The 19870-nt window shown below is 38.0% G+C and overlaps 1 protein-coding gene across 11 annotated transcripts in view; it reads left to right on the top strand.

The window, feature by feature from the left end:
* The window catches only part of EPB41L5 (erythrocyte membrane protein band 4.1 like 5), a 145001-nt gene that overhangs the window by 42889 nt on the left and 82242 nt on the right, over positions 1-19870 (top strand). For 10 of the 11 annotated variants that reach the window (XM_032637605.1, XM_032637604.1, XM_032637599.1 and 7 more), the window contains 9 exons: positions 692-812; positions 931-1018; positions 1806-1894; positions 4493-4562; positions 9215-9384; positions 11019-11125; positions 12214-12232; positions 18428-18470; positions 18893-19008. In XM_032637605.1, the coding sequence (XP_032493496.1) occupies positions 692-812; positions 931-1018; positions 1806-1894; positions 4493-4562; positions 9215-9384; positions 11019-11125; positions 12214-12232; positions 18428-18470; positions 18893-19008 (823 nt within the window). The remainder of the gene's footprint in view (positions 1-691; positions 813-930; positions 1019-1805; positions 1895-4492; positions 4563-9214; positions 9385-11018; positions 11126-12213; positions 12233-18427; positions 18471-18892; positions 19009-19870) is intronic. The other variant, XM_032637600.1, reaches the window with a different exon arrangement.

The raw sequence follows: 19870 nt of genomic DNA, 5'->3' as shown, positions 1-19870 counted from the left end.
GCCAAATTTTTTATCAAAATGGAAATATTTTAATTAGAGTAAAATATTTTTTAAAGGAAATATTTCTAAAGAATAGAGTATTAGAATCATTGTTTCCGCTCCTTCCCCAAGCCCAGTTCAGAGATAACCACAGATGGGCACATAAATGTCTGTTCATTGCCCAGTTCTTTTCCTGCTGCCTTCACAAGATATTTTTTAGTAACTTTTTTTTGTTATTTCTTTGGGATTAATAATTTAAAATTCGAGGAGGGACGGTGATTATTTCTTACAGTGATATTTGATGTCATGTTCTGTGCATATTAGCTTCTTAACAGGTGCCAGCTAATTGTTTTTTAAGGATTGCTAATAAATATTTTCGTTTATTCAATATATGATCAAAAGGTATTTCTCTATGGAAGTCTAAAAGAGGTTTTCAAAAGCTAAGCATTATAACATATGAATAAATTAAGAGAAAGACATTTAATTGAAAATACACTACCAACCGCAAGTGCTTGATTTGTGTGTACAGACAGATAAGTCTTAAGTCAAAGCTAGATTTATTTTTGGGAATGGTCTGGGTGTTATGAATGCCTTGTAGTTTAAGAAAGAATCTAATCTTCTTAGCAGTTTTTATTAATAAAATGGGTCTTGAAGAAGGATTCAGCAGGAAGTAAACTTATTAACAAAACATAACTGTGAAACTTGTTTGTAGCTGAACTTGGTGACTACGACCTTGCCGAGCACAGTCCTGAACTTGTGTCTGAGTTCAGGTTTGTGCCCGTTCAGACGGAAGAGATGGAGCTGGCTGTTTTTGAGAAATGGAAGGAATGCAGGTACCGTCACATCACCGCAACAGTGATTTCCTGTTTGTTTTCTTCTGTTTCTCTGCTTGGTATAGAATTCATTGTATATTCATAATCATCTTAAAATTTTTTGTTTTTTCAATTTCAGAGGTCAGACACCAGCACAAGCTGAAACCAATTATCTGAATAAAGCCAAGTGGCTAGAAATGTATGGGGTTGATATGCATGTGGTCAAGGTAAGCACTGTGTGGTGATACTTCTTAAAAGCGTTATTCCTTCAAGACTCAAGGTGATTATGGATTCTTTCAGTGTGAGGGGGAGTGTGGAGTTTGCAGGGGCTAACACCGGGTGCTTTGGATGAGTGGTTATGAAGATTGAGGGTAAATACTGAATGATGGGAGTCTCACACAGAAATTCCTTATAAGAGAGAGGAGAAACAGCCAAAATCTCCAAAAAGGTATGTCTTTGGTTTTAAGCTGTTGCTGTTGCGGTTTTTTTTGTTTTTTAACCCACTTTTTATTCTTTCACTTCATATTCATTTCATCTTTTATCATGTAAGCTGAGTAGGCTCTGTAAAAATGAAAATAATTTAGAAAGTAAAGTTAAAAATTTGTAGCTTGAGAGGACTTTGATAAGCTGTAGTCTAGTACAGCTTATGTAGTGATTTGTTATTTTTAGTTTAAGAAGCTAAATTTTCCCAGAAAGGCAGTCTTTTTTAAAATCTGTGATTTAAATAGTGACTAGAATTTGGGAAGACTCTGGAAAGCTTTCTTTGTCGTGGCAGTTAATCACTATGTATTTCCAATGAAGACATACCTTAAAACTATAGTGTCTATCAATATGCATGAAGTTTCCTGAGAATGTGATTTTGGGTTCTTTAATTGTTGAAAATACCTTCATATTAATACTAGTCTGTATGTAATTAATATAATTCAATATGAAAAGAAAATTAAGCAGTTGTGTGAAAATGTGAAACCTGTTTTATTCAGATAAAGCTAACACATGTTGCTCCCCTAAAATTAGGCCAGAGACGGGAATGACTACAGTTTGGGACTGACCCCAACAGGAGTCCTTGTTTTTGAAGGAGAGACCAAAATTGGCTTATTTTTTTGGTAAGCAGAGTTAATGTCAAAGATAATTTTTGTTGTTTTATTTTTTTAATGAATAGAAACACTTATATGAAGTTAGTACAGAAAGCAGAATTTGGAAATAGTTCTGGCAAGCTTGGAAGTGAACTGCAGCTATCTCCTGTCATCCTCCTGTTCGTCTTTAAGTCTTCTCCCCCGAGGCAATTTTTTAAAGTCTTCTAGTTGCATTTTCCATTAATTTCAAGGTATGTCAAAATACATGCCTTAACATAGATAGCATCTAGTTCTGTGTATTAAGTGTTCACATGGCCACTCCCTCCGTCCCACAGTTATGTTGCTGTCTTGAGTGTGCTTTGTTTCACGGTCTTTTACTCCCCACCCACCCGCCCCTTTTGTGTGAAAGAGATAGTAATACTTTTACCCTCCTTTAGAGCTGTGCTTCTCTTCCTGGGTCCCAGCTTCTGTCATCCATACTTCTAACTTATATTTCATGTTACTTTTACATCAAGGGTAGATATTACTTGGATTTCATAACCATAATTAAGTTCTTCAGGTTTTGTCTGGTTGTTTCTAAAAGCTGAAAATCAGGAAATAGTGTTTATATTATTATGTGTTTGTCAGAACCAGTGTGGAGCTAAGTAGTAGCCTGGGTTATATACATGGGCTGAAGTTGGCTGTTGGATATCAGTTGTTTACTTCTTCATAGCACGCCAGGACCCTTAGCTCAGAGCCTGCCAGTGCCAAACTCAAATTCTTACACATTCAGTTGCTTTAAATACAGCCCAACAAGTGTAGTTTTAGCCATTCAGAGCATGCCTGGTTTTGCATATCTCACTGCAAACTGCACTTCACATCTGCTAGCCGTGGATAAGCAAATCCTGTAGCTGTAAGAGACCCCAGACCTCTCCTGCTCTTCGGAGCTCTGTGGCTCAGAGACCTGTCCCCCTGCCACTGGATGCCAAGCCCTAGACGTGGAATTCCCCTGCCTCTCTGATCTTCCTCCCTCCTGGGAGTTCCCTTACCCTCCTCCCCTCCCAGGTGGGAGCCCTGGGCCGCTTCCTCTGGAAGGTCTGCGGCCTGAAGGGACCCCTCAGCAGAGCCCTGCTGTTCAGTGCTGCTGTCTCCTGCTCCTGTCTTTTTCTTCATCAGCCCTGAAATCCTTGAACTCACAACTGGGATTATGTTTCCTTTGTTTTCCTGGAGCTCTTGGCTCTCATGCACCCACACATCTCTTTAAATGACCTCCCTTTGTCTCCTTGAGTTTTTTCAAATCCTCCGGGGTTGCCTGAGCTGACTCTTTTCCAGTTGGAACTGTTGACTCTTCCAGGCTGCTCTCCAGGTTTTATCTTGGGACTTTGTTTTCCCATTTTCTCAGTTATGAATCTGTGTCGTCTTCCATATTTTCTTGTCTTTCCTTCTGTTTTTCTGATACATCCTCTAGTAATGCCTAAGAAAAGGGTGTACGAGGTAAATTATTTGAATCCTTTGATGCCTTAAAATGGTTTATTCTTCTCTTATGCTTTCTTGATAACTGGGCTGAGAATGGAATTTTAGGGTGAAAATTATTTTCCCTCAGAAAGGTGAAGATAGTATTTCATTTTTTTTTGTACCTCCTAGAGATTCCCTGGGACACTTGAGTGTAACACCTTTATACTTGTCCCTTGGGTGAGAAAGCTGTGTTATGTATTTCTCTAGTCCTTAAATGTGAACCCTCTGAGCCTTCCAGCTTGCCCACTGGGCAGGTGGAGCATCCTTCATGGCCAGAGAACGCTCCAGGTAGAGAGATAAGGAAAGCATCATTTGTACTACCTCATAAGAATCAATTGAATTAATACATGTAAAACACTTAGTAGAGTACCCGACACTTACTAGGCACTGTGTAAGTATTTGTTACACTTAAATGCTAGATTCTCCCCTCCTGTTATACTTCTTTATTTACTTACTGTTTTAGTACAGCTCTTGTAAACAAGTTCTGTTTTACAATTCTATTTTAGATAAGTTATATTTAAAAATTAGTGAGAGTGAGAGTCATGTTGTTTTCACATTCACAGTTCATAGAAGTACAGAGATAAGTTTGGTAGGTTGCTTAGGATTTTTGTACAGGTGGGAGATGGAAAGTGGGCCATAAAGTGAAGTTTAAAAATTTTTTTATTTCTTAAATTAAAGATGTCTTTAATCAAAATTGCTATAGAAAATAGAGTTGAAGATGAGTAAATTTTTTTTTATGCCTTTTAAAAAGCTTTATAGTCTTTCCTATATCCAGTTCCTGTGCTGCTACTGTGGCATTAGGCTTGGAGAATCTCTTCCACCGTAGTTAGGGGCCCATGAATATATATGATATATAGATATATCTTCATTTTCTTTTTTCCTTAACATTTTCAATGGCTTACATATGTGCAGCAGAAATTTTGCCGAAGGTATTGCTTTTGAAAATTTTTTTTCTGTTACCTTAACTATTTTTTAGATTGGAGACTTTTTTGCTGGGCAGTGCAGGTTATGTTTACCCTCTTATCCAGCTTTCAATTCAGAAGTTAGATGATTAATATGCTTGAAGTAACAACAAAGTTTTTAAATTCAGAGAACATTTATTGAAATCCGGCTGTTACTCTCATATTGTTATAGGCCCAAGATAACCAGATTGGATTTTAAGAAGAATAAACTAACCTTGGTGGTTGTAGAAGATGATGATCAGGTAGGAATTATATTGTATTACATATTTAACAGTGACTGTGTTATGTGGTAACTTAAGGCTCTAAAAGGGGGAACACATGTTGTTTTATAGAGCCATAGAACAGAAACTTAGTGTAATTAATAACTTAAGTAATTTCCTGCTTTAGGTCATACCATCCTAAAACTATAGTTTTCTGTCTTTAAGGTTAAAGATTAAATAAAAGACTTCTCTTGTTCCTTTGTTGACAGTATATCTCAAATATATAAAAATTTATATTTAAATGGCTTTAGTCCCTGATCAAAAAGATTAATCAAAAAGATCTACCTAATAATATTCTTTAATAAAGCCTTCTGTACTAAGGATTATCTTTTTTTCAGTTAAATCTAGTTCCTAATTGATAAACTCTTAACAATACGAATGCTTCTCAGATGAATTATGCTAAGTGTAAGAAGCCCGACTCAGGACTTCCCTTGTGACCCGGTGGTTAAGAATCCTCCCGCTGGGGCTTCCCTGGTGGCACAGTGGTTCAGAATCCACCTGCCAATGCAGGGGACACGGGTTCGAGCCCTGGTCCGGGAGGAGCCCACAAGCCGCGGAGCAACTAAGCCCATGCGCCACAACTACTGAGCCTGCGCTCTAGAGCCTGCGAGCCACAACTACTGAGCCCGTGTGCCACAACTATTGAAGCCTGCATGCCTAGAGCCGGTGCTCTGCCAACAAGAGAAGCCACTGCAATGAGAAGCCCGTGCACCATAAGGAAGAGTAGACGCCGCTCGCTGCAACTAGAGAAAGTCCACACACAGCAACAAAGACCCAACGCAGCCAAAAATAAATAAATGAAATAAATTTATAATAAAAATATTATGACTGTATGATTCCATTTATATGACAATCTAGGAAAGGCAAACCTGTAGGAATAGAGAATAGCTCACTGATCCTTTGAGACTGGCGGTGTGAAGATGCTTCACTACAAAGGACCAGCACGGGGAATTTGGAGGGGGTGAGAGAACTATTCTGTATCCTGATTTTGGTGGTGGTTGCATGATCCTCTGCATTTTCAAAACCCACAGAATTGTGAGTAAATTTTTAAAAAGTAATTTTACTGCATGCAAAGTAATAAATTTGAAATATACGTACAGATGGATACAAATAAAAGGAAATAGGGGAAATGTTAAAAAGATTTGTTTGCACAGTGAAGTGTGAGTAGTGCCACTTAGCAGAACCTAAAAAAAGAAGATCCTGAAAATTAGATGAAGCAGTTACAAGTTTTTTGAAAGTTTTAAGTTATATTACTGAGATGCACGCAAAGGATTGCCCTATCACACAAGTTGGAAGAAAATCAGAGACAATAAGAGAGCATTTTAAAAAGAAATCTCTTGATGGCACAGATGATCATTATGTTATCAACAAATGAGTTAAAAATGATTCAGAAGCGACAGATTTCACATCTAAAAGCAATCTATTTTACAAATATTTTCCTTTTTATGTAAGCACAGATGCGATTAAATGATATTTGTATCTAAATCTAAAGGAATCGTTCAAGAAGAATAAAATACAGTTCTGTGTGATAAGAAAATATGGTCATAATTTAATGGGTGATACCTGTTCTTACTGGGTCATAAAATACTTGTGCATCTCACAATTGATAGCATTTTAGATTTGATCTAATATAGTATTAGCTTCTTGGATATCTTTTTGAGGATACATATAAGCAAATGTATATATCAGTTCTTTTTTTTTAAATTTATTTAATTAATTTATTTATTTTTGGCTGCATTTGGTCTTTGTTGCTGCGCGTGGGCTTTCTCTATTTGCGGTGAGCAGGGGCTACTCTTCATTGTGGTACGCGGGCTTCTCATTGCGGTGGCTTCTCTTGTTGCAGAGCACAGGCTCCAGGCACGCAGGCTCAGTAGTTGTGGTGCACGGGCTTAGTTGCTCCACAGCATGTGGGATCTTCCTGGACCAGGGCTCAAACTCATGTTCCCTGCATTGGCAGGTGGATTCTTAACAACTGCGTCACCAGGGAAGTCCCCCTCAATTCTTTTTTATGCAGAGGTTGCCATACTTATAATACAGGGTTCTCTGCTTATCCTTTTTAAACTTTATGTTCTAACTTGGAATGTTTTCTACGTCAGTACCTAAAGTTGTTCTTCATTCTCATAAAAGCAAACTAAAATGCATAGTATTCTAGTGTATGGTGTACTCTAATTTATTTAATCAGTTCTCAACTAATTGACATTCACTCTTTTATTCACTGTATATAATTAATTTGTACACTGGCAGGTATCTGTAGGATAATTTCCTAGAAGGGGATTTGTGGGGTTGAATGGTTATGTGCATTTGTCCTGGATATAGAGAGGTCCTACCAGCTTGCATAGTTTTTAGTGTACAGGCCTATTTCCTGAGAAGGAATTAAACACATTTGTATCTGAAAGGTAAAAAATGGAATTTCATTGTAGGTTTACGTTTTATTTCTGTTATTATGAGTGATATTGAGCATCTCTTCATACATTTGAGTTACTTGAGTTCCTTTTTTCTAAACTGTCTATTCCTTTGCCCATTTTTCTTTTGGGTTATTGGCTTTTTTCTTATAGGTCTTGCCCTTTGTCACAGACATTATAAATATTTTATCTAATAGTTGTTTTTCTTTCAACAGTGCTTATTGTGGGTTTTGTCATGCACTTTAAGAAATTTTAAATAGGTGAATTTATTAATCTTTCATGGCTTCTGGGTTTTGTGTCATAGAAAGCTTTTCCCTGTTTTGAGGTTATCTATTTTCTCATGGTTTTTTCTATGTGTAGTTTTTGTTGGTAAGTTTCATTGAAGTATAACATTCATTCAGATAAGTGTAAAAATAAATGTACAGCTTGTGTTGAATTCTTACGTATACTTGTATGACCAGCACCAGGATGAGGAAACAGAATTGCAGCAGAATTAAATTTCTCCTGTGCTCCGCCCCACAGGTACAGTTCCCCAAGGGTAACCACTCTCCTGGCCTGGCTTTAAGACCAGAGATTAGTTTTTGCTTATATTTTGGACTTTATGTAAATGGAACCTGGCTGACTGTTCTCTTTGTGTCTTGCTTCTGTATTATTTCAGGGCTGTAGCTGTGAGCTTTCACCCCTGCTGCAGCAGGTGGTTATAGTTGGTGCATTCCTGCTGTTATATAGTATTCAGTTTTGTGAATGCACTAGTATTATCCATCCTGCTGTTGATGGACATTTGAGTTGCTGTTAATTTTTGGCTAGTAAGAAGAGTGCTGCCCTGAGCCCTGGCATGTGCGTGTGTTTGGCTGTTGTGGAGGCCGCCACACTGTTTGCCAGCCTGTCTACACACTCAGCTGCACTCCCACCCGGAGTGTCTGAGAGTTCCGTTTATTCTTTGCCTTGTGTTTGGAGTTCTCATTCTCATTTTACCCATTCTGGTAGTAGAATCATTTTGTGGCTTTAGTTTGCATTCCTCTGATGACTGCTTCAGTTTAACACTTATTTATATATTTATTGGATGTTTGGATAGTCTTTCTAATGAAGCGCGTGCTTATGCCTGTTGTTGATTTTTCTGTTGGGTCGTGTGCTGCTTGTCTCATTCAAGAAGTTCTGTTTGATACAGCTAAGGTCTGAGCCATAGCTTCTCTCTTTCTTCCTCATTCTCGCAGGGTATCATTCTCATGTCTTCTAACCTGTTGTAAATATAACCACATCATGAAATGTGGTAGAATGTTTTATAAATCTACGTATATATTATATATAATATACATATGTATTAGGGTGGGGTTTCTTTTGCAGCTTGCTTATTTTGCCTAAACAGGTAGACCTAGTTCATTCACTTTAACCCATGTATAGTATTCTGCAGTATGAATAAGCAGTACTGCATTGGTTCATTCATCTTTTATTCATTTATCTCTCTGTATAGTTTGTAAATAATATCATTGTTTACTTTATTACATTTCTCATGTTCTGGACATTTAGGGTTTTGTGCCGGTTTTTACTATTATAAATGAGACTGTGAAGAAAATCTTTGGGTGTAAATTTTGGTGTTGAGAAAGTCTTTTCCCCTAGAGATACAGGATAGCTTAGTGGTTACAAAGGTAGGCTCTGGACCCTGAACGGTTAGGTTCAAATTCTGGTTTCCTCTCTTAGTAGCTTTGTGACATTGGGCTTAATTTCTTGAGCCTCAGTTTTCTTATCTGTGAAATGGAGATAGTGATAGTATCTACTCATTGAAGCAATTCATGTGAAATTCTTAGAAGAGTGTCTATGAATGTTAACTAGTGTAATTAGATTCCTGGGAGTATGGTTACTATAATAAAGAATGTGGCCACTTTTAAGGCTGTTACGTATGTTGCCAGATCTTATATGAACCTTTAAATTATATTATACATTTATCCTGAAGTGTGGCAGATAAAGGCTCATTTTATGTCTCTTTGAGAAATGAGATCATGTAAGTAGAGAGAAAATAGGAATAACTTTATATTGGCTGAGAAAATGGACAACTTGATTTTAACTCTGCCGTTTTATGTAGTAGCTCTAAAGAGTGTCAGAGTCTCAGGGAGCAAGCTAGATGCTTTATTATTTGATTCTTGCTCTTGCTGTGCTTGTATTCATAGCTGAATGCGAGGGGACAGGACCGTTGGAGCTAATAATTAGCTCTGTTAACATGCGTTTCTTTCTCAGGGCAAAGAACAGGAGCATACGTTTGTCTTCAGACTGGATCACCCCAAAGCGTGCAAACATTTATGGAAGTGTGCTGTGGAGCATCACGCCTTCTTCCGCCTCCGAGGCCCTGTCCAGAAGCGTTCTCACCGATCGGGATTTATTCGATTAGGGTCGCGGTTTAGATACAGGTGAATGTTTATAGCTGCTTGCTCTGCCTTTCATTATTTCATAGGGGCCAGAAAATTTAGCCCAGCTTCTCATTTTACAGATGTGGAAACTAGGGCACAGAGAGGTGAAGTGGTTTGCCAGTGTTTTCCATTGGCCAAAATAAAAGAAAAAGTGGTACATATTGTTACTGTTTGTAATTTCCTGAATAGACAGGAGAATATTGTAATGATGTAATGGATTTCATATCCCTCCTGATGTTTTTGTTTCTTCCTTTTTTCTTTTTTTTTAAGGAGTAATTAACAATTTTTTCAGTTAAAAAAGTTTTTTTTATTGAGGTATAGTTGATTTACAATATTATGTAAGTTTTAGGTGTACAGCATAGTGATTTATAATTTTTGAATGTTATATTCCATTTATAGTTATATAAAACGTTGGTTAAGCTTACTTATTTTATACATAATAGTTTGTACCTCTTAATCCTCTACCGCATTGTGCCCCTCCCCACTAGTAACCACTATTTTGTTCTCTGTATGTGTGACTCTGTTTCTTTTTTGTTATATTCACTAGTTTATTTTATTGTTTAGATTCCACATATAAGTGATATCATACAGTACTTGTCATTCTCTGTCTGACTTACTTCACTTACATAATACCCACCAGGTCCATCCATGTTGCTGCAAATGGCATTATTTCATTCTTTTTTATGGCTGAGTAATATGCCAGTGTGTGTGTGTGTGTGTGTATATATATATATATATATATATATATATATACACATATATATATATACACCACATCTTTATCCATTCACCTGTTGATGGACATTGACGTTTGCTTTATGTATTAATCCCCAGTTTAAATCCACATAACGAGTTTTAAGGGGCCTCCATCCAACAGCTGGATACCATGTAGAAAAAGAGTATTATGCACTACTGGGAAATTAATCTGGATGACATTTCTGGTCCTTATAAACCTGACGTTCCATTGTTCTTACAGACTCCTTGTTTGTTGGTCATAAGTTAGAAATGTTTTGGTTTACCTCAGAGTAGCTTATTGATGGTGAGTTTTCGGCATGTCACAAGAATCCGTCAGTGTAATTTAAAGAAGGAATGGATAATATCAGTAATGTGGCATGTTCACTGTGTGTGGGGTTCATGCAAGAGAACTTCTGTTCTACTTACATTAAAAGTGGGGAGGCGTTTTCTTAGCAGAATTTAAATGGAAATGAAGGTGAGTGGGACAATAGTTTTAATATTTCTGGAAAAGTGATCTGAAAAGTAATCACAGTTAGAAAAAGTAACTGAAAATCTTGAGTTAATTGTACATCTTGCATTGAGGAGTGTGGATGGGAAAGAGAAGGGAGTTCCATAAAAGGACAGATATTTCAAATTTATTTATTATGTTCTTAGGTGATGTGCATGATTAAGAAAAAACAATATAATTTGTGTTGCATCTTTCACACAAGCCTAAAGAGTGAAAGAATGGTGTGGTAAAGAGAGACGTCAACACTGTTTTTCATAGGTCATTCAGGAAGGAAGTTCAGGATGGTTCTCTTGAGGAGAACCTCAGTGTAGACTTTCTCTCATTTTTGTGTATCTGACTACTGTAGGCCTCAAGTTCTCTTATTCCTGTTAATATGCCTCATTTATTTTAGTGGGAAAACTGAGTATCAGACCACAAAAACCAATAAAGCAAGAAGATCAACATCCTTTGAAAGGAGGCCCAGCAAACGGTATTCTCGACGAGCTCTGCAAGTGCAAGGTGAAGTGCAGCCCTGTTTCAAAGGATTATTCTTCCTGGCAGTGCATCCTGTGCTGGTATTGTTGGCTGGAGAGGAGGCTGCCTCGGTCCTCTTAGTCTTTTCCAGACAACTAAAGTACTCTTCTTTACTGAATTTGGTTCTAGCATAATCAGTTTTTAAGAATACACGGGGGAAAACTGCCTGTACTGTTGCTGAGATCAAACTTTATGCTAACCCCAGTTCTGACACTGTGCTGAGTTTGTGTTCAGTTTTTGTTCTTACTATTTTAGTTCTTCTCTAGAGCAACATTCTCCCTCCGTTTTTGACTTCCAGATCTCATTCATAATAATCTGTTAAATCCCCGCAGATATTTTTTAAAACATTTGTATATGATGAATAAATTTTTTATTTTATATGTATTATAATAATATTAAAGGTTCTGTTAAGTACAGTTTTTATATTAATCATCAGTGTACATGGTACATAGACATTTCCAAATTCATAAATGTTACTTGCTGTTTGTTACTTTAATTATGTAATACAGAGAATGGTTTACTTTGACCAGTAAGCTGAAACTTGTGTTTGGTTTCAAATCTGAGTTTGTATTAAAATACAGATTGAATTTTAAGTATGTCCAATGTCAGAGTCATCACCAGTTATCCAAAAACAACTTCCGTGACCTGATGTTGGCAGTATCAGTTTTTTAAAAAACTGATTTATAGCTATAATTTTTGATGTATCTATAAATTAAATAGTATGTAGCTATAAATGAAACCATTTCAATTTGTTTAAAACCCTTAGTTACCTCCTAGACTCCACTGATGATTTTTCACTGTCAGCTCACTCTAAAGGCTTGCAGATGGTTCTGTTTTTTTAAACGTATGCTCATTTTGTTGCCTTACTTAAAAATTGGAGATCATTGTCATTATTTACTTGAATGGCGTGAGCCATAGAACACTTTTGTGAAGTGAAGATTTTTAAATCTGTAGTTGGGAAACAGCTTACAAAGCAATGAGTCAAGATTTACTTTTGTGAATAGTAAAGCAGTTTACCATGTTGGAGGAATCTAATGGAATGTTTTCTGTTTTTTTTCTGTCGGCAAGTACAGGAAAACCTGAAGAACTCAGGTGGGTAATGTCTTGCAACTTAGGAGTTGAAAACCGAATGTTTTAGCGTTTCTGTAGTTGCATCGTTAATTGAACCAATGTCTGTTGAAGGTCTGTCACAGTGCTCACTTGCCCCTGAGCACGGTGGATCTAGCGGGGAGCAGATAAACACATCATAGTGCTGGGTAAAACGGACAGAAAGAAAAGTAAAGCAGCTTAAAGAAAAAGTGTGGGCTTGGGTGGCTGTGCTTTTCGTAATGAGAATGACATATTGTACTTCTGTTATTGTCCTGTGACTGAGGATATAAAGATGAATAAACTGTAGCCCTTGCACACAGGAAGCTCAGAGAACAGAGGTTGATTTGTACACAAGCAGTTCATTTTATTCCTGGGAGAAATCCCACTTGGTCATGGTGTACAGTCTTTCTTTATATTACATGTTGCTGGATTTGGTTCACTAGGTTTCTTGTGGATTTGTGTGTCTGTATTCATCAAAGACACTGGTCTATAGTTTTCTTGTACTGTCTTCATCTCGTTTTGGTATCAGGGTAATTCTGGCTTCACAGAATGAGTTGGGGAATGTTTCTCTCTATTTTGGGGGAAGGTTTTGTAAAGAACTCTTTAAATGTATGGTAGAATTCACCATTAAAGCCATCTTGCCTGGACTTCATTTGTGTCAAGTTTTAAAATTTCCAGTTCAGTGTCTTGTTGTAGATCTATTCATATTTCGTTTTCTATCTTGAGTCAGTTTGGGAGTTTGTGTCTTTCCAGAGTTTGTCCATTTTATCTAAGTTATCTAATTTGTGGCATACAGTTGTTCATATTATTCTCTTTTCCTCCTTATTTCTATAAGCTTTGTGGTGATGTCCCCTCATTCATTTCTGATTTTAGTAATTTGAGTTTCTTTTTCACTTGGTCAGTCTAGGTAAAGGTTTTTCAGTTTTGTTGGCCTTTTCAAAGAACCAGCTTTTGGTTTCATCAATTTTATCTGTTCCTCTATTTTCTATTTTATTAATTTTCTCTCTGGTATATTATTTCACTCCTGCTTGCTTTAGGTTTAGTTTTCTTTTTCTAGTGTCGTTAGGTGGAAGATTGGTTTATTAGTATATGAGATCTGTATTCCTTTTTTTTTTTTTTTTTTTTTTTTTTTTTTTTTTTTTTTTTTGCGGTACGCGGGCCTCTCACTGCTGCGGCCCCTCCCTTTGTGGAGCGCAGGCTCAGTAGCCATGGCTCACGGGGCCAGCCGCTCCGCGGCATGTGGGATCTTCCCGGACCAGGGCACGAACCCGCGTCCCCTGCATCGGCAGGCAGACTCTCAACCACTGCGCCGCCAGGGAAGCCCTGTATTCTTTTTTAATATAACATTTATAGCTATTAATTTCTCTCCAAGCACCACTTTAATCATATTTCATAAGTTTTGGTATATTGTATTTTCATTTTTATTCATCCCAAATTATTTTCTAATTTCTCTTGTGATTTCTTCTTTGACCCGTTGGCTACTTGGGAGTGTGTTGCTTAATTTCAACGTTTGTAGCTTAAATTTTCCCCTCTCCCCTTTTTTTTGTTTGTTGTAATTTATTCCATTGTGGTTAGAGAATGTACTTCACATGACTTTGATCCCTTTACAGTTATTGAGGCCTCTTTTATGTCCCAGCATGTAGTTCATCTTGGAAAATGTTCCTTGTGCAATTGAGAAGAATGTCTGTTCTGCTGTTGAGTGTCATGTCCTATGAATGTCTGTTAGGTCTGCTTGGTTTTTACTGTTGTTCACTTCTGTTTCATCACGGATCTTGGCTTAGTTCTCTCCATTATTTGGTGTGGACTATTGAAGTCTCCAATTATTGTTGTTCGGTTGTCTGTTTCTTCCTTCAATTCTTTGTGCTTCGTGTATTTGGGGCTTTTTGTTAGGTGCATGTATTATTTATAATTGTTTTATTTTATCACAAAAAAATGCTCCTCTCATTCTCTAGGAACTTTTTTGTTTTGTTTTTTTAGATCAGATTTTTTAAAAGGTACTAGATTTTCTTAAATAAATGTTTCTCCACTTGATGTATGCCTTTTAATGACTTTTTTAAAGAATAACTTTCAGCAGCTACATGTTTGTTTTGCTGGGGAGAGGGTCTGCTGTTGTCCTGCAGTCACTGTTGTCCAAGTCCTCCTTCTGATGAATCAGTATTAATAGTGTATATTACAGAGTGGAGTTTCATGTAATGCTTCTCAACCACTGTTGTACCAAAGCCTCCTGGAATGCCTGGTAAACTGTGAGATTCAAGACATACTCACAAATCTAGTTTTTGTTAAAACAGTGTCTACACTCCTGTATGGAGATGTGTCAGTATAACTAGAGCTTCTTCAAAAGGAGAAGTCGTTTGTTTCGGGTACTGAGTAGGGTGAGCCTCAGCTGGAGGTGTCCTATTTGGTTTTGGGTTTTTTTCTACTTAGAGAGCCATTAAAGCCAGGCTGTGATTAGTGACTTAATCACAAAATCACTCTGCTTTTTGACTAAGGATTCCCCTGAAGTCCCTTTAGCGGTCAGGAAGCTGTTAAAAATAAATAAGTGGGTAGAGGAGAGAGGAAGTGTGAGGGATTCTGTCCATCGTGAATTTTTATTTTTATTTTATTTTTAAATTTACTTATTTATTTATTTATTTTTGGCTGCATTGGGTCCTCGTTGCTGCGTGCGGGCTTTCTCTAGGTGCGGCGAGTTGGGGCTACTGTTCATTGCAGTGCATGGGCTTCTCACTGCGGTGGCTTCTCTTGTTGCGGAGCATGGGCTCTGTGCGCGCGGGCTTCAGCATTTGTGATGCGCAGGCTCAGTAGTCATGGCTCGCGGGCTCTAGAACGCAGGCTCAGTAGTTGCTCACAGGCTTCTTTGCACCGCGGCATGTGGGATCTTCCTGGACCAGGGCTCGAACCCACATCCCCTGCATTGGCAGGCGGATTCTTCTGTGTCACCGGGGAAGTTCCGTGAATTTTTAATTAGGTAAAAAACAAAATTTTCTGCCTTTTCTGGGCTATACACTATAATTTTTCTTGGAGTTAATTTTTAAACTGTGCTTTTAAGAAGAATGGTGGAGGGCTTCCCTGGTGGCGCAGTGGTTGAGAGTCCGCCTGCCGATGCAGGGGACGCGGGTTCGTGCCCCGGTCCAGGAAGATCCCACATGCCGCGGAGCGGCTGGACCTGCGCGTCCGGGGCCTGTGCTCCGCAACAGGAGAGGCCACAACAGTGAGAGGCCCGCGTACCGCAAAAAAAAAAAAAAAAAAAGAAGAATGGTGGAGAAATGTTAGAGGGGTTCTGTATATTTTAAAGTATTTTATTTGTTTGTTTAATGAATCATGTCTTGTTTTCCTGAAAAGGAGGCTGGGACAGAATGTTAGAGCTTAAAGTGAAGAAGATTCCCTGATGAAGTTAGCAGAAATGTAAACAAAGCATTCAAGCGATGATACGTAGTTGAAAAATTAAGGCTTTTATTTGCAGAAGTTTGTCCTCCTTTAAATTTTTTTGAAATACAGATTTCTGACCAAAGAGTGAGTAATGACTGACTATATAATCTCCTAGCATTGAGATTACTTTAACTTTAATAAGTAAATTTTATTGTGTCATCTTTTTTTTTTTGCGGTACGCGGGCCTCTCACTGTTGTGGCCTCTCCCGTTGCGGATCACAGGCTCCGGACGCGCAGGCTCAGTGGCCACGGCTCATGGGCCCAGCCGCTCCGCGGCATGTGGGATCTTCCCGGACCGGGGCATGAACCCGTGTCCCCTGCATCGGCAGGCGGACTCTCAACCACTGTGCCACCAGGGAAGCCCTATTGTGTCATCTTGATTGATGCTTTTTGGCTCTTTAAAACACAGCAAAAATGGAGTATTTAATAGCAATGATCCTTTATTATTTTTTAGTTAGAATAATTTTTAGGAATGACGTTCAGAGGGGGACCCACTCTCCTGAAGGTTATTGAGCCCTGCTCCTAACATTGCTTGAGAGAACCTGAGCTTGCGCTGGCAGGAATGCCCTTTCACTCCTGCCCTCAGAGTTCTGTTCACATGAACAGGTTTGCTCCAGCGAACCATGGCAAACGGTACTGTTAGAAAAAGCACAACTATTTGACCTAAAAAGCTTCTTGACTTTGTACTCTGCTTACTTGAATAACAGGTTTTTAAATTGGCTGATGTTAGTTTTCCTTGTACTCTTTCATTTCTTTCTAACTACTCCCTGTGAGTCTTGACTAACATAAAGTATCTTAGAAAGAGGTGACATTTTAAAGGACAGTTCACTTTTCACTTACTAGTACTTCTTGTACAGGCTTAGTGGGCAGTCTTGAAGACAGAAGAGAGAGGAAAAGAAATGGTGGAGGAGATGATGCGTAGAGGGGGCAAGAGCAAAATGGGTCCGTTATTGCAGACAGTCCTTCAAAAGGGAAGCTTGGATTGGTCAGTAACGGAAGTATTTGTTCCCTTCATATTAGTGGAAGTGAAAGAATAAGTGTAATTATGAGAAAATAGTGCTTCCTGCGTTTCAAATTGTTTTAGAACAGGGAGCTAGAATCCGGTGATCATCACTTATCATCAGAGCTTTTTTCTCATGTTATTCTTCATCTTCTACTTATCACCTACTGGACTTATTCCCAGTTCAAGGAGAAGCTTCAGAGCATAACCCCTGGGGCCATAGCGTAATGAGTCTAATTTCTGTACAAAGTAGGTTGGAGGAGGTTTCATTAATGTGGGGTTATGAGTTACTTAATACAGAGCAGTGTATCCTGGGAAGAACAACAAGGTTAGTAAAAGAAATTGTGCCAGATAAGTATATTCTTTACACCAGCCTTGGCAATAGATCTACGCTAAACAAGATGTTTTTTTTAAAGATTTCGTCGTTGGTTAGTTTTATTTGTCATTGTTTTTTGTGCTTTGCTAACATTTATTCGATCCCCTAATGCGAGTCCCATGCGAGTGAGGAAACTGCAGTTCAGAGAGCAGAGCTAGTGGCGCGGTTTGAATTAGAACGCAGGTAGTGGAGGTGCAAATTCTGGTGACTTAACTTGTAACAGAGATGTGGTTAATAAAAAATGGGGGTGTGTAGAATGGGTTATTCCTTCTCACCCAGCCTTTTAGCAAGGTCTCTTAATTCTTGAGTTCTTTCTTAATTGGTTGTCTTTCATCATCAGATACTTTTGTTTTGTTCTCACTCCCCTAAGAAAGGCTCCTGGATCGTGTATTCACAGTCTGTTTTGTGTTTGTGAAGCTTTGCTCATTTCCTTTTACTAGAATGACGTCTTGTCTGGGTATAGTGTTCTTTGAGTGTTGCCATGGAGAATTCTGTGCCAACCTGATGCTGGCAGTGAAGTGCTTTTAAATCTCCTTAGGGTACCTGAAGTATTCTCTCCTTATTGTTGAAAGTCAGTAATATAACAATAAGGAATTGAATGTATTTAATTCTGTATCTCATCTCCCTGGAACACAGTGTTCTTGCTAAATCTGTAGATTATTTTCTCACTGTCAAGGAATTTTTTTATAACATTGAATATATTTTCAGTTACCTTAGTTGAACTTTTTACCTCAGGATACTAGTTATGCTTATGTTAGAAGGTCTGAAGTCAGTAAACTCTTTTATTTGCCTTATTCTGTGTTTTAGTATCTCATATTTCAGTTCTTATTTCATTGAATATTTGTTCTTCTTTTTAGTTGTTCTGAGGTTTGTTTCTATTTATTTTGTTGCATTATATGCTGAGTTTTTTAAGTGCTTTTTTGCGGGAGTGGGAGAGGAATGAGTGCAGCCTAAACTAAAAATTTTAAAACATATTTTAAATCATTTGGAGGAGAAGGGTATGCAGAGAAGTTTCTAACTTTAAGTTTATACTAAGGCCTTTTGAGTTATAAAATGCTAAGCTACTGCTGACACCAGAAAATCTTGAGAGGGTAGGAATATATAAAAGAAGTGATGGGTAAGGTTATGTGGGTGTTTGTGCTGAATGCCTTGAATTTAAGGGATCATTTGTGCTGTTGGTTTTATTTTGTTGTCTTTGACAGGTGTTGTCCAATGAATCAACAAGATTAGTAGTGAAGTATATATCTAAAGCACAAGTAGAATATAGGTATATGGAAATAGCAAATGAGCAGAAAAGCAAGTATTTGCCTGTAAAAGCAGATGTTTTCTGGACATCTTACATTCTTAGTTTTAGGTACCCACGGTAATTTTTTCTTTATTTTTTCCCCCATTACAGTGTTCACAGTAATGTTTCAGCTCAGAGTAATGGCTCCCGACAGGTAAGACAATATTGAGCCTCTAAAGCACTGGAACAGTGTAGTTAATTATGACAAACAATAGTATTATTAGTTGAATTTTCTTAGTGGTATAATCTCGGGAAAGTTCTGTGCATTTTCATTTTCTTATCTGTAAAATAGCTCAGTAATGTGTGACCTGTTATTTTATTCTAAGATGTTACCATAGAACAGGTATAATGTTATAATGAAACATTTTCTGTCCCTGTAAAATAAATAAAATACTAATATTCAGTTAGATTATTATCTATCCCAAGGATGGTATATAACATTCAAGCATTTTTTTGCTCTCTTTACTACTATATCTGTTCACTATGTAGATAGTATTCCGTTTTAATGTTCCATTTAGTGGTGAAGAGATCTTCTATCTAGGCAGAATAGATGATTTTTATAATTTGTGTCCAAAGGCTTGGGGTGTGAGATCCACTGTGCCTGTGATTCCTTCCGTTCCCTCTGGTCCTTTGCTCGTGCAAGTTGAGAATCTTCCAAGGAGTCCCGGAGCAGACCAGCATGACAAGAAATGGTTTGTTCACTCATTGAGCCAAAATAAAACACTGCTTGCCTAAGGGCATTTTGAATCCCCGGCTGTAGAGTACTTTAAATATGATTGAAAGCAAATCATTCATATTTGTAAGCTGAAAAGAAGCACGTTATGGAGCTGTAACGTTGGGATAAGTAAGGCTGTGGATGAAGCAAGGAGACGGTCGTCTAAATGAGGCACATCAGACAGCCCCCCGACTCTGGTTAGCATGAGCTGGGAGTGGTGGCGCTTCTCTGTTGGAAAGGACTTCAGTGCCAGTCGGTAGGGCCTTTTCCCAGACCCCTAAGGGCAATGTATTCATTACACGATGCTACTGCTTTGGGTGTGTCTTCTTCATTAAAGACTGAAGATAAAGCCAAAACAGAAACGTGATTATAGTCCAATGAAACAAAGCAGGAAATACTCCATTGGGGGGGCGGGGAGAAATAATCTAATGACAGAGAAGATACTTCATTTGTTTAGATTCCCAGGGTCTTTTTTTAGACTAATAGTAAGTGCACAAATATGGATACTTTGTGGCTTATTGGGGTTAATCAGTGGGGTTCATCGTTTCCCAAATGAATGTATGTGGCTTGGGGGCTGCTGGGGAATTATTTGATTGAATGGTCATGTCGGTTGCATCATCTGTTCAAGTTTTGTGTCTGTTTATGAAATGAACTTTGATAATTCATAGGATTTTTTTCTTTTTCTCTTGCTCTTAGTTTGTGTAGTACCTGAAATCTAATGAGTTTCTGTGGTGATCTCAAGGTTTGGGTCAGCTTTCTGTGCAACCAGCTCTTCCTTCATGGTGGTGGGTCAACAGTGGTTGGTGATTATTTTCAGTCTTTGCTATGTAATTGTTTTT

The sequence above is a fragment of the Phocoena sinus genome, chromosome 7 (genome assembly GCF_008692025.1).
Source record: "Phocoena sinus isolate mPhoSin1 chromosome 7, mPhoSin1.pri, whole genome shotgun sequence".
Taxonomy (NCBI): Eukaryota; Metazoa; Chordata; class Mammalia; order Artiodactyla; family Phocoenidae; genus Phocoena; species Phocoena sinus.
This window is presented reverse-complemented; position numbering and strand designations above follow the sequence as displayed.